The sequence below is a fragment of the Polypterus senegalus genome, chromosome 11 (assembly GCF_016835505.1).
Source record: "Polypterus senegalus isolate Bchr_013 chromosome 11, ASM1683550v1, whole genome shotgun sequence".
Taxonomy (NCBI): domain Eukaryota; kingdom Metazoa; phylum Chordata; class Cladistia; order Polypteriformes; family Polypteridae; genus Polypterus; species Polypterus senegalus.
The window spans coordinates 89732444-89748264 of NC_053164.1; the positions used below are offsets into that span (position 1 = coordinate 89732444).

The following is a 15821-nucleotide window of genomic DNA, read 5'->3' on the forward strand; positions in this document are numbered from 1 at the left end:
TTACTTTTTTACCGTTCATCTAATGAATACACTGAGTATGGCTTTACCAAAACAATCATTGATCGTGAATAAAGTATCCTTTATTCATAAAGCTTCAATTGGTGATCTGTCTTTCTGCCTTAACAGCATATTTTTTCATATGTCTCAAACCAAGGGGATGCGGTTAAAATGAATAAAAATGCGTGCGTACATACTCAGTGCATCCTCTCTCTCGGGAATCGAACCTCGGACGTCGGCGCTAGAGGCGAAGCCTCTACTATTAGCCACGGCGTGTGGTTTATCTATTTGAGCGTAGCAGTGTAATTCGGTTTTGTTCAGCACTCTTTGGAACTGTTGCTTTTGTCTGCGACGCGCCAGTTCACGTGAGCCGCTGAATATGGTTTTATATGTCACTCGCTCACTTCTAATTGTTTCGCTGCCTTCTTAATTATATAATGCATGTTTTCTTAAGCGCTTTTTGGAGCTCTTCCTGGTTTTCTACGTACTGCGTAATTACGTGGGAGGCGTGATGATGTCACACGAAACTCCGCCCCCACGGCTTTCGAGCTCAACTCCATTACAGTAAATGGAGAAAAATAGCTTCTAGTTATGACCATTATGCGTAGAATTTCGAAATGAAACCTGCCCAACTTTTGTAAGGAAGCTGTAAGGAATGAGCCTGCCAAATTTCAGCCTTCTACCTACACGGCAAGTTGGAGAATTAGTGATGAGTCAGTGAGTCAGTCAGTCAGTGAGGGCTTTGTCTTTTATTAGTATAGATACTACATTAGGGTGAAATTAAATATATTCAAAATACAGGCTCTGCAGCACTATACACCAAAAACAAACAGGATACACATACACAAGTTAACACACAAAGACTATATAAAATTTAAAACTTACTCAAAAAAGCTTGCAAGAGTCAAATAAAATTAATATTTTTGAAGTGTAATGAAAAGTAGAGAATTATAAAACATACATTTGAAATAGAGAGTTTTTTTGGTCTTTCTAGTTTGTACATATTCAGAAACTAAAGTTTAGTGTAAAGAAATATTCAAAAGGTTTACCTCGTGAGTTTATTCTGGTATGAACATTTAACTGAGGATCACATGATACCATACAAGGCCACCAAGGATAGGTTCCAACTTTGGACCATACAAGATCTCCAACCTGGTGGTCCATGCAACAGCTTCGACCAACAATGACTGTGGGAAAGTGCTTCTGAACCTAAGAAACAAAAACGAAAAAAGTTAAATGTCTTTGTATCAATGTAAATTTCAAAACAGTGATGAAACACAGTATAATCCAATTACATAGCATTACAAATAATTACATCAAGTAAATATGTAATAAATATTTTATATCTATTTACATTGCCCAAATATTATTAAATACACTTAAGAAATCCTAAGCTAATGTAAATGATGCTTGCATTTGAATCTAGTATTCATATATGCAATTTAAGTTAAACCTCTGAAAAAATGTCTTTGAAAACTAATTAGTGAAATCTGTTTTTCAGTTTAAAAACTCCTTACTTATATGTTCTAGAAGATCAATGGTTACTTCATTATGTTTAGTAAAGAAGTGTAGTTGATCAAGAGGTATTATTTAAATGCTTAATAGATCGGTACATTCCACACACATGAGGTTTTTGGACAGCAACACATACAAATCCCATGAAGTTTTGTCTGTACCTTTCCTGAGCAATTGGGCGTTTTATGTCTATGTAATGGACAACGTCAAACTTGCATGTAAACTCCCTATTCTAATAACCTCTACAACTCTGTCTAGTTTAAGAAGAGGCAGGCTTCATATTGTCATACCATCTGCCCAAGACAGGAGAATATTCTTTGATGACACACAAAAAGGCCACTTCAGAAAAAAAAATCTACTTTGTACAAGAATACAGATTATATAAACTGGTACTTTAATTACTGCTACAGTAATTAGGAAGTAAATACATATTTTATTGCCATAACAGGTTCATGGGATTTGATTTGACAAATAAAACAGCAATCAAAATGTAAAACATAAGGACAACAGCCACCATTATTCCCCAACAGCACACAATCAATTTAACAATACATCTAGAGACTGAATAAATCTTACAATCAAGAGAAGTTCCTTTTATTATTGTTATTATTTTGAATTAGTGGTTATTTTTGTTACTGCAGTTTATTATTGGGCACACTGGAAGAGGGCTTTTAAACTGATATCTCACAAGTGCTTGGTTCAGATCTTGGTCTGGATACAGCTTATTTTGAATTTGCGAAAATTAACTTTGCATCACAAAGATACAAGCATTAAGTTCATTGACAACTCTCAATTGCACCCTTTCTGCAAGTGTTGAGATGTATGTGTACAGTGTAGAATTTTCTACAATATACCAATATCATCATCCATGACTGATTGTTTGTGCTCATTGAAGGTGCAATTTGCTCAGCTCTATTCCCCTGACCCCATGGACAGTATTGATTAAGCAGTTCCTTTACAAAATTAAATATTTACTTGCAATACAAAAATACATTTTTTTAATCTTTTGTATCGTAGCCTATCCTTTTACTACATTATTAGAGAAAACAGGTTGCAAAATGTATGACTTCAGATATACTTTTGAGATCATCATAGCAACTAAATCATTGTTAAGGGCCTGAAATGCACAAAATGAGACTCGAAGATTGTGTGACCTAGCAGAAGGAATACAACCAAAACATTGTCCTTAAAAACTGGACATAATTCCCCCCAAAAGTAGTCCAGGATTTTGCTTTAACACTTTTTTTTCCAATACTATAACCAACCAGGGTTTGAAAAGTCATGTCTGAACCCTTTTGACAGCTCAGCATCTGATAATGCATCCATTGATTGAACATAAAAGTAAATCATTTTATGGCATACAGCATTTACTGTTTAAATATATTTTCACTTTAAAATGTTAGTGTACATTTATAATCAAGCAAAACAATAAAAAATCCAGGGTTGCACAGTGGCAGGATATACAACTGCTTCAGTATTTGTTAGTGAAAATCAAAACAACACATTTCAACCAGCTGGGTACATAAAATAATATGTATAGTAGAAACACATTACTATGGTGACACTGTACATAGTTTTTTTTATGTGTGAATTTTCCAATTCTGTACTTTTGTTCTACAAGCGAGAACAACCCTAAGGGATGCCATGACATGAGTGTTTTCCCAAAAGTACTCTCCAACTTAAGCATAAAATCACCTCAGTATTTAATCGTAAAAAGCAAAATGACACTTTTCAATCAACACGAAACATGAAATATATTAAGTCAAAACAATATTTTTCTATATAAAGTAAACAGTTTATATTACATATTTCACAGATTAGGCAAGTTTCTTGGTACAGATAATGCGGATGTAACAGACATGCATTGCAATTTCAAGTTGCTGTTCAAAGCTGTTGTCTGACAGACGTCAATGAAGTCTGCCCCGTCCCAGCATTCGTGAGCTGCAGGGTGCAGACTCCTCCCAGTCCACTGTGCTCAGTCTTAGTGGAAGTCGGGAGACTGACTGCTGCTGGTCTATTGTTCACTGAATTAATCGGCAACACACTACACCGTGGGCCAAAAAACTGTGCCACTTAATTATTTTCAACTTATTTCTTGATCGATTTTTACACTTTTACATGCTATATATGCAAGCTTGGCCATTCCCGGTTTCCCGGGAATTACAGCAGTTTCATTCCCGGGAATGGAATGGATTCCCTAGTATATACTGAGTAATACTGTCCTCATCATTAGTTCACTATCATTTCTGCAGTCAAGGGGGTTTCAAAAACTCAATGCAATGCTTCGACTTTCGCGGCTTCACTCTATCGCGGATTTTAAATGTAAGCACATCTAAATATATATCACGGATTTTTCGCTGGTTCGCCGCTTTCTGCGGACAATGTGTCTTTTAATTTATGCTACATGCTTCCTCAGTTTGTTAGCCCAGTTGATTTCATACAAGAGACGCTATTGGCGGATGGCTTAGAAGCTACCCAATCAGAGCATGTATTACACATTAACTAAAACTCCTCAATGCTAAAAGATATGCTTCCCGTGTGGCGCTTGTTTTGTTTGCTTCTCTCTGTCTCTCTCACTCTCTCTGCCTGACGGAGGGGGTGTGAGCAGAGGGGGTTGTTTACACAGTAGCCGTTTGCCTAGAAGATAGGACGCTCCTCTACAAAATGCCGCTTTATCGCGGTGCTTCTGTATACTTAAAAGTACGTATTGATTTTTTGATTGTGCTCCTTTGAAGATAAGATATGTTTGCATTCTTTTAATTGTGAGAAAGAACTGCCATCTCTGTCTTGTAATGAAGCACAGTTTAAACGTTTGACTAAAGGGTGTTATTTCATGTCTAGAGGGCTCTAATAATGTTAACAGTGTGGGAGAGTTTATAAGGGCTTAAAATATATAAAAATAACCATACAAACATATGGTTTCTACTTCGCGGAAATTCATTAATCGCGGCAGGGTCTGGAACGGATTAACCGCGATAAACGAGGGTTGACTGTATTCACTTTTGCTTAGCCTCGTGGGTATGTGTTTTCTCACTGCCTGACCACTGTATCAGCTTTTTCTTAACCATCGTTTGTGTCCTTCACAAGGCAGGACCAGTCTCATTTTGTTTAGATAGATATGAAGCAGGATTTTCTTTCAGGCAAGTACTTTATGTGCCATGCAAAGCATTGCGAAAATATTGTCAGCAATGACTTTTCTCACATTGCTTGTGACAGGCTCACAAAGCACATCACCAACTACACTGACTTTACCTAGCAATAGAGTGCGACCGTTCTCCAAAAAGGGAATAATATTTAGTATTGTCATACACATGCACATTGGAGACTGTTCACAGGCACAAATTTTATGGTTTCTCAGCTGAACAAGGGGTTAGTGATGCCATCTGATCTTTTCTCCTTTTATCCCTCTGCATTCCGCCCAAAGACCATGCCTCTCAGTGACATCACTACCGGACCACCCACTGATGATGTAACTTCCGGCCCCATGTGATGATGTCACGTCCAGTACCCAGAATCCATCTACCTGCCACATCAGTTCCTGTTCAAGCATCCCCAACTCCACTGCTTTCTGTCCTTCACCATATTATTAACCCTGTTTTCATCATGTTAATCAATTCTGTTTTGAGCTCATGTTTGTGAAGATGTTTTTTCATTTTGACTGCATTTTATTTCCCCAAATATACAGGCAGGCCATCCCCAAACCTTTGTCTGTCTACTGTCTATTTCTACAGTGTATATATATGTTTCTTAAATCAGTAACTATCTCAAATTTGATTTCAGACTTGTCGGGTTTGTTTGACAATCATTGTGTGAAAGGTCATAAACGCTTCATCAGGAACAACTGCTCATCGATGGGTATACCTACCCTTACTTATAATGCAAGATACAATTTTGCACGAAGTGTGCCAAGTGTATGATATAGCACCAAAGCTGTCAGTATACAAAATGAACAGCCAGCATCAGTTTTACTGTATGTGGACAAAGGGGGAACACATGATATGGCACATATGGGCAGAGCAAGCTGAAAATGAACACAGCTCACTTGCAATGTTTTCATGGACATGGTAGACCTGACAATGTAGGCAAATACAACAATAAACAGTCATTCACTCATCTGCAACCTATGCGAGTGATTCAGTATAAGTGATGGTTTATGGAATTCAACACATGCACAAGCATTTCAATATACAGTAGTTATAGTCAAACAATATTTTTTTTTTCTCTTAAAAGGCACCTCATTTACAGTCAAGTACCTGCATTGGTCCTTTCATTTTCACAAAGAAAGGACACCATTTATTCTAACATTTGCATTCATCATCAGGTCTACTGCATCTGTGAAAACTGCAAGTAAGCTACCGCCCCACCGCACCACTCTTCACTTGTGGCTCAATTGTTCTGTCTATCATGTACCATGATGGATGGATGGATGGATAGATAGATATGTTCTTCCTTCTCCAAATCCAATTCATGCTGGCTCTGTACTTTGTATTCCATGGTGTGTGAAGAATACTGCAATGTCATCTCAGAAGATTTGCCAGATGTTTTATACCCAACTGAAATAACTGGAATGCCAGTAATTCACATCTGGTAAACAATGTTCAGTATTGTCAGTAACAACAGCAGGAGAAGATTTGACAAGGTAAATAGTATATTCAAATACACTCAAATGCAAACTAGGGTGAAGAAATAAAAATTCACATATAGGTACAAACATTCAGCGAGAATGTGAAGTGCAGCAATTTAGGAAAAGATAAGGAAGGACAGGAACATGACATGCATACTAAACAAAGATTTAAAAATACAATGCCAACTAATGTCTGTCCTGGAGTTCCTAAGTGTTACAAGGAGTGTCCCCGCCAGAGGAGTCAGTATTGTGGGCGGAGTAGGGCAACACTTACCTGAAGTGGAGGCAGTGGAAGATAGGAGAAAATCAGACACTTAACCCCGACCACAACTACTCAACATTACTCCTGGGTTCAACCCAGACTCTTTTCCTCTACTAGAATACCGTAGCATAGCTTCAGCCATGCTTTTTTCTCACATAATACAGTCCTTTAAACCCCTTAGCACTGCAGTTTATTCCCCCCCAAAAAAATTTGTTTTGCCATGAAAAATTACTTTTAATTAAATCTCAAAAGTATAATAATGATACAAATAATAATAGTAATGATGAAAAAAAATATGAAATGAACAATAAATAAATAATATAACTGTAATAATACTACTAATGATGCCAAAATAGTACATAATCTCAAAATGAGTCCTTTGTGTGGTAAATTTTAAAGCACGGTGAAAGATATAATCAAACATCACAGGACAATAATAGCGTGTTTCTTTTTGGATTTTCTTTCCAGATTCATCAGTTCTTGAACAGAGTGCACAGGTATGAGTTAGATTATATATAATCAATAAAACAGCTAGCAATAAGACACTCTGGATTGATCTACAATGTGCTGGGTCGAACGCATCTTAGAGGTAGTGTGGACAGTGGATGTGCGGCAACGATTTGTTCTACAAGCTGGCATGTAGAGTTTGCATTAAATACAGCCTTGCCAGCTTCTGCGAATGCATTCCAAATGCACTGTTCCACCAGATGACGAAATATCTTTTTGTAGTACTTCTTTTGTTGCCTCCACATAACGAGATAGAAAGTCAATTCTTGATCCACACAATCTACACCACCCACCATATTATAGTCGACCATAGTACAAGGCTTCATATCCTGCTTGTTGCCTTTTGCCTGTAAAGTGACTGTAGCTGCATTATGTACAGTGCTAAGACAAACACCTGTCTTGTTCCTCCATTTCAGCACAAGCACTTTTCTAAGCTACTAGCACACGTCGCTGTAATTTAGCTCTGCCAAAGTCTTCAGGCATGCCATAATGACTAGGATGCGCTGTTCCATATGTGTCAGTCTTTCTTTGCAGCAAAATGTCAAATTTCTCTGACGAAGTATAAAAATTGTCCATGGTTACATAGTAACCTTGATCCAGAAAAACATCTATCAAAGTCAGCACTGATGACATAGCAACATCGTACAGATTGTATTTCGGATCAAACATTGTCACTTTCCCTGAATACAGTACCAAATTCCAAATGTATCCCGTTTTAGATCCACAAAGCTCTTTTTGACGTGATGCACTGTATCCATGACACTCTGCCCTTATAAGCCATGAGACTTTCAATGCTGACATCATGGCCCGCAATGCAAACGTTCTAAAAGTTTGCAACAATGGCCTGGTATATCTCCCAAGTTTTCTTCAATTTGGATGCTGGATGAGTATTCTCATCAAACTGTTCATTGTTGGTAAAGTGCAGATATTTCATAATTAGTGAGAATCTACACTAAGACATAATTTCTCCAAAGAAGGTTGTTGCGAAAATTTTGTTCTTGGACCAGTACCATCACTGCTCAGGTTTTACTACAAGTCCTTGCAAAATCAATAAGCCTACAAAAGGCCTAGATATCATTAGCAGTTACTGGTTTCTCATCATTATGAACAGGAAAACTACTTAGGAGTATGGATATTTGCCTGACACTGTTCAGCAGAACAATTCGTCTCGACAACAATTCTGGTGATCATGTCATCATCCAGGAATAACTTCCTAAGTGAGTGGTTCTTGACTGTCAACGTCCACTTTTATTCCTGGCTGCCCCACAAAATTAAAACAAGGTGCTGCTGGTTTATTTGAAGCATGGTCAACAGACAGCCAGTCACTTTTGGATTCATCAGAAATACCTTCGGGCTCACTGTCCATTTCAGTTTCACATCCTCATGAGCGCTGATGGGAACCTATTCAGCATCCTCAACATCACTGCTTGTATCACTAGAGTGCGCAACACCTGGGTTGCTGAAAAACATTTCTTACAAGATGCCATTATCAAGGGAGGGGTTATTGATCACACTTCCAGGTGAGAGAAGAAGATGCACCGATACCTTTGTCCATGTGATGCTTGGACGTAATACTTACGCAAGACCCACCTATAATGTTGCCCGATTAATGCTCGGGGCTTACGCTGACACTACCTTTATAGACCAAATGATTCTTGGCTCTAATGCTTATGCTAGATGCATCTGTAGACATTCAAGACTAATGCTTTTAGCACAGTTTTCACAGCCCGAGTAACACTCGGGTCTAATGCTAAGGAACTTAATTTTCTTTTAATCTTTTCCAGGTAAGTGTTGTCCTACTCTGCATGTGACAGAGTCACTGACAGAGGCAGGAAGACTCCTTTCAAAGCCAGACCCAGGAGTACTTTTAGCCCTTCAGATGTGGAGCTCAGAAGCACTAATGGGTCTGAATGACTGCTGCAATAACAGGAGAAACCTCTGTCCCACAACTGCCTCCAGCAGCTCTGAAGGACTCCAACAGGGCTGCTGTTAAGACAAAGATCTCCCATGCAGCCCTTAAGTTGTCCAAAAGGTAGCACTGTCAAAGGGATTCTCCCACCTAGTGTACTTGGGAAACATATGTACCTGGGATGCACTCTCCCTAAATCCATCATAATTGTGAACCCCTATCTTAGTTCCAACATTTAGTTGGTACTCATTACAGTATTATTCACCAGGTGAGAAGAAACACAGAAAATGATCCCAATTATCTTAGAGCAAGAGAAAACAACTGTGCAAGTTCTGGCCTGTAGAAATTTGATACCCCCTTTGCAGTACTACTGTATAAAAAGACTGAATAATACAATTAGCCTTCTGAAAAATATTTTATCACTGGATGTCTATGTGAGAGTGCCTTAACTCATACCTGTCCTACAGTTTTACCAAGTCTACATTTTCTAAGCATCAAAGAGAACAGTTTCTTACTGGAAGATATGATGAGGAACCTTATCACGACTAAAAAAAAAAAGACAAACAATAAATAAAACAAGATTTTTAGGTTTAAATTTTATAGAGGCAGAATGCTTTAGTCACTCAGTTTAAAAAAAATTACGTTTTCAAATTCTGTTTGAATGAAGTGTTTTGGACCAAAAAAAAAAAAAATTGTTACAATGGGGATTTCATTATAATGGAATTGGAACATAGCACAGTCCTTCAACACAACTGATAAAGTAGACTGCGGATTGTCAACAGCTGTTTTGCTGTGGAGACTGTTCCTGCTTATTTAAATCTGGATCCTACAGTTCTTTCAAACTTTAGGCCTACAATGATCTCTCTCTCTCTAAAATGCTGGAAAAAGCTGTTCTTCGGCAACTCCCAACCTTTTTGGAGAGAAATTACAGTGGTGAAGTAACTCTAGTCAGGCTTTAAAGCTCACCACAGCACTGAATCTACTCCTTTAAAGGTTTTTAATTACCTCTTATTAATAATTCATTTTGGGGCTTATGCACTCCTTATGGTCTTAGAACTTACTGAATCTTTTGACACAATGGATCATAAAATCCTTATCACCTTGTCTTCAGAAAGTTATGGCATTCAAGGTACTGCTCTTGCTTAGTTTAGGTCATTTAGGCACTCAAGAGGGGGCTGAAGTTTACACCTGCTGTGCTTGGGAGTAGGAGCAATCAGAGTAGTCCAGAGGGACTTCCCTGCAGGGTCAGAGATTGCAGGGGGAAACCAAGGGAGTGGAGGCTAGGTGGCTCCTCGTGGATTACAGTCGTATGGGTGGCGGAGACACAAGCCAGAACTGAAGGTTGTCTGCCCGTGTTGTTTGATGTCTCTCTGTGCTGTGAGGTCCAAATAGGATAAGCTAAAGAGACATCTGTTTTAAAGGGCTGCACCTGGGCTTGAGTGTTTTTTATTAGACTGTTTCTGCTGGTTTTAACCTCACTTTTAAGGAATATTTATTTGATTGATTTTAACCTCCACTGAGCACCTTCTGTTATTGGATTATTCATTTATTGAACTTTTTGTACTGCACTATTTATTTGAACACTTGATGTATTTGGATGGATTGTTTTTAACAAAAAGCACCTCAGCACTTTTGCACTTACCCCTTGCTATGTTTGTGTGTTGTGTCATCATCCTGTGGCTCATCCTTCAGGTACGTTATTGGCAGTAGTGGGTTCAAGAGGCTCCCTTGATCAACTGGAAGCATGGAGCCGACCTGCACTGCCACACACTCCCTCATGTTCTTATTGAATTGAGAGGAAGACATCAAGTCTTGGATGTCATTAAACTTTCTTGATTTTAATGTAAAGAAAACCAAGATTGTGACGTTTGGGCTCTCTGACATTCATAATGCCTACGAATGTAATGGTCCACTAGAAAAATACATTAAAAACTGTGCTAGTAACTTACGCATGATACGTCATAGTGACCTAAAGTTGGGAAACCATATAAATTCTATTGTTAAAGCCTGTATTTCCAACCACAAGTGTTAGCTAAGATAAAGTCCTTTTTGCCTTTCACTGATCTTGAAAAAGTGGTTCATGTCTCTATTTCTTCACGATTGGACTACTGTAACTCATTATACACTGCAGTTAACCAGCAATTGCTTTCTCAACTGCAACTTGTCCAAAACCCTGCAGCTACTGTAAACTTCTGACAGACACACATATTACTCCAGTTTTAGCCTCTCTTCATTGGCTTCTGGTCCTTTAGAGGGTTAATTTTAAAGCACTATTGTAGTCTAAGTGTTTAAACAATGAAGTACAAGCAAAAAACAACTACTTTAATTATTACCTCATGAGGTCATGTACAGGATCAGGAAACCTGGAAGCACCCCTTTAAATTGTTTTTTATGACATAACTGCCCCAATCTCCAGATACCATTAAAAGGCCAAGAAACATTATGCACTCAAACCTACCTTTCAAACTATAAATGACGTGTCTGGCACCTCCTAGCAACTGACAACTCATGCTAGGTACAAGGCAACTAAAGTTTTCTATGACCCAAGTCATCATTCAGAATCAGAGCTGTGCTCCATATGGATGCCACAATGCACTACTCAAGCAATTTATTAATTTCCATACCATTAATGTGAGTAATATTATGTACTTCACACTTGATTCCTAAAATTATTTCAAAAACTAGCATAGGTATAATTATAACTTACTTTTTGCTCTTTTGGAGTAGTTTTGGGAGGTTTGCGATTCTGGTGCATCTCTTCAAGCTTGGACTTTTCAGCCTGCACCTGGACTGATTGTAGTTCATGATCTTGTTCAGGACTCTGTTCTACAACTGGTGCTAGAACATGTTCCTCTCGTTTGTGCAAATTGTGCTTGCTTTTTTTCCTTTTTTCCTTTTTACGTTCATGTTTTCTCTGTGAAGTCTCATAAGCTTGTACTTCATTAAGCAAATCGCCACAAAGTGATGATTCAAATAGCTCTCTCCCGTTATGGTATGTTTTTATAATCTTTAACTTAATTTCAGGGGAACTATTCTTTTTGGGAGTAATAGGCAGTTGAGATTGAGGTGGAGTAGTTATTACAGTTGTAATAGAAGGAAGTGTAGGGGGTGGTGATGAAGGAAGGATTAAGGATGGAAGAACTGGAGAAGCCAACTGAGAAGGTGAAGGAGAAGCAGGGACCTTCTCATGAACTGAAGGCCTTAACGTGGTATTTTCAGGTGAAAGAAGACAGTGATTATCACTGGTACTATAACTTCGAATGGCAGAATATCCATTAGCAGACCCATTAGGAAACTGAGAATACACAGGGTACTTGGTCTGTGACTCATAAAGGCTAATGTTTGCGGGGTAGCCATTGGGGACTGAAGGCAAATCATCAGTGGTTGAAGGAGGTAAAGAAAAACCAGTCTCCAGGGCAGCACCATAGGCTGATGGCACAACATCATCACCATTTTCACTGCCAGCATCATACACTTCGTCTTGGCGGATATTAGCCGAGTCAATTAGTTGAGGGGGTTGCTGAATTGTGTTTCCCATGATCCCTTGCATGAAAGAGAAGGAGAAATCCATTGTTCTGCTCCAGCATCCTTAACATTCCCTTTCTTTTACAGGGCCTGAAAAAAAGTAAAGCACACAGTGAAATAAAAATGTATCAAAAAGGCACTTTACAAAACTACAATGAATATCTCTAAATAAATAACACATGCTTAGAACTTTTATGCTAGACTGTTCTTGCTGTAAATGTCTGTTACTGTGACTAGTTAACTGAGCAGAAGATGAACTGATCACCAAAAGGCATAAAATTAAAGATGACACATTTCTTTTCAGCAGCTTATGCAAGATTAGTGTACAATGTTGTTTTTGTTTTGTACAAATGTACAGTGAAAAAAGGAAAGGAGCACTAAGCAAAGGTTTGGGCACCCCAAGATATTTGAGGTCTCGGATAACTTTTACCAAGGTCTCAGACCTTACTTGGATGTTAGGGCTATGGCTTGTTCACAGCTGTATATCGTAAAGCTGTATGAATTCTCTGACTCCTCAAACCTTGTCCCAACAATCAGCAGCCATGGGCTCTTCTAAGCAGCTGCCTAGCACTCCGAAAAATAAAATAATTGATGCTCATAAAGCAGGATAAAGATACAAGAAGATAGCAAAGCATTTCCAGATAGCCATTTCATCATTTTGTAATGTTTTTAAGAAATAGCAGTTAACAGGAATGGTACAGATCAAGTTGAGGAGTGGAAAACCAAGATAACTTTTTGAAAGAACTGGTCATTGGATTGCTAGAAAGACAAATAAAAACCCTATCTGACCCCAAAAGACCTTGAGGAGAATTTAAAAGATTCTGGAGTGGTGGTGCAACGTTCTACTGTGCACTGACACCTGAAAAAATATGACCTTCATGGTAGAGTCAGAAGAAAACCTTTCCTGTGTCCTAGCCAAAAATTCAGCACCTGGAGTTTGCAAATGAACATCTAAACAAGTCTAAAGCATTTTGGAAACAAGCCCTATGGACTGAAGATGACAAAATACATTTTTGACCACAATGTGCAAAAGTATGTTCAGAGAAAAAAGGGCACCAAATTCCAGGAAAAGAACACCTCTCCAACTATTGAGCACAGGGGTGGATCGATCATGGTTTGGGCATGTGTTGCAGACAGTGGCACAGGGGACAAGGTAGAAGGAAGAACAGATTCAAATAAATACCAGCAAATTCTGGAAGCAAACATCACAACATCTGTTAAAAAATGTTGAAGTTAAAAAGAGGATAGGTCCTACAACAAGACAATGATCCGTAACACACTTCAAAATCTACAATGGAATACCTCAGAAGACACAAGCTGGTAGCTTTACCATCACTCTCACAGTCCCCTGAGCTAAACATCACTGAAAACCTGTGGCTAGATCTCAAAACAGCAGTGTATGCAAGATTGCCCAAGAATCTTGCAGAATTAGAAGCCTTTAACAAGGATAAATGGGCAAAAATACCCTAAGTAAGAACTGAAAGACTCCTAGCTGGCTAAAAAAAAAAAAAAAGTGTTTACAACCTGTGATACTTACAAAGGGGGTGCTACTAAGTACTGACCATGTCAGGTGCCCAAACTTTGGCTTCGGGCTCTTTTAATTTCTTTTGATATTTTACACCTGTGAATAGTGGAAATTAAAATGTAATCTTGTTTAAAATATTAAAGAAATGTATAATTTTTAACATTATGCATTTTGGTGATCAATTCAATAAAACAGACATTTTAAGCAAGAGTGCCCAAACTTTTGTATGCCACTTGCATACCACACTTTAGCATTAGCTGCATGTAAAATAAAACAAAAAATTAAATTCTGAACTGAAAATTGAAAGCAGATGCCACTGTCAACATCTGAGATTATATACATTAAAATTGATTAAAACCAATGTTACACTACACAGCTTCTTGTCACAGAGGATTTCTAACTTGACGACTGAAGTTGGTGATGGCCAGATTACACAACTAGAAATCACATCACATTAGACCAGTGTTTCCTCAACCTTTATGGCCATTAAGGTAATAAAAACCTGTTTTCGATTCCATGTTAGCGAAGTGGGATATTTCAAAAATTAACGTGCACATTGTGCTTCATGACAATGCTTGTAATATGCTAAATAATGAAATGAAAGAAAACAAATGTGCTTCAGAATCAAGGACCCCCCCAGCTAAGACGGCTTGCAAAATAAAATGCTCCCGATAGGCATATACATCTTATGGAAATAAAAATAACCTGTTTGAATGAACTAAATAATTTGTTTAATTGGTTTAATTTGTTCAAACGCATTTTTTTTTACCCAACATCTACAGGGCTCTGTACCAGATCAATTTCACTTCACAGATGGTGAAGTAAGTTAGTTGTCGAGTTGTCTTTAAGGGTAAACGATTTCTGACATAGTTTGCAAGTTGCTGTCTTTTAAGCAACATCACTCTTTTCAAAACCAAACCACCTCCACTTGTGTGAGGAAGATCCATGCCTTGCAATTAAATCTAATGACATAGACTGAGAGATTTTTTTATCCCCTGGCACTGTTTGTTCAATTATTTTAGTCAGCTATGTGCTGACCTTGCATGTCTATACACTCGCTTTGCACATGTGCAATAGTCTATCCTGATAGGTTACATGAGAAAGTGAATGTGTGAAGACACTAGACGTGTTTTCGATTGCTTTTGCACAGTGAGTGACATACTCGATATTTCAGTTCGCACATCATTAAAATAGCAATTAAGATATTATTGTAGACAACACATATTACACATTCCTAACTGTGATGGCCAAGTCAGAACTTATCTTTTTTTCGAATTTTCTTGCTTTATAGTAATACCAGTATATGTTTAGACCAAAGTGTTTGTGTTTATTTATTTACTGTATTTACTTACTTACTTATCTACCTATTTACAGAATGTATTTACTTATTTATTTAAAGAGCTTCTGTAAAAGGCCAAACTTCCCTCTGGGGACAAATTAGGTTAAATTAAGTTCTATCTGTATATTGTAATTTTATTTTCAAACTTTAACTACAGAGAATTATCATTGATCAATAACCAATAATTATCAATATGTAATTTCACATAAAACAATTTATTGAATGGTTCTGGTTATTAATAAATCTGTCTACTAATCCAAGTTGAATACTGCTGCTTTCTGCTGTGTAATAAGAGACATGGCTAGGAAAGACGACTAAACACACAAAGTCCAGTAAGAGCTAGGAACAAGTCAAGGGTTACTGGGGGTACTACCCCTTTCAGTTACACCCCTTGAGGCATGGCATAAAAGGCAATACGATGATATGATCTCAGTCCATTAATCTTCTATACAGAAGAGGAACTTTGCCTAAAGAGTTCCAGGCAACCTTGAAAAAGCAAGATGTCATACTGGCATGCTGATTGATTATAATTGGTCTTTAAACACACACATTACCAGCATGGCTGGATTTAGAAATGAACTCTGAAGTCCAGTCTTAACTAAGCACTCTCTCTATAAT

General features: G+C 37.9%; 1 protein-coding gene across 5 annotated transcripts in view; it reads right to left on the reverse strand.

Annotated features, from left to right (window-relative positions):
* Nucleotides 1-15821, reverse strand: part of nsd3 (nuclear receptor binding SET domain protein 3) — a 167926-nt gene that overhangs the window by 117530 nt on the left and 34575 nt on the right. For all 5 annotated transcript variants that reach the window (XM_039769239.1, XM_039769236.1, XM_039769237.1 and 2 more), the window contains exons 2-3: nt 11522-12429; nt 1047-1206 (exon numbers count right to left, since the gene is read on the reverse strand). In XM_039769239.1, coding sequence (XP_039625173.1) covers nt 1047-1206; nt 11522-12385 — 1024 coding nt within the window. In that variant the 5' untranslated portion in view covers nt 12386-12429. The remainder of the gene's footprint in view (nt 1-1046; nt 1207-11521; nt 12430-15821) is intronic.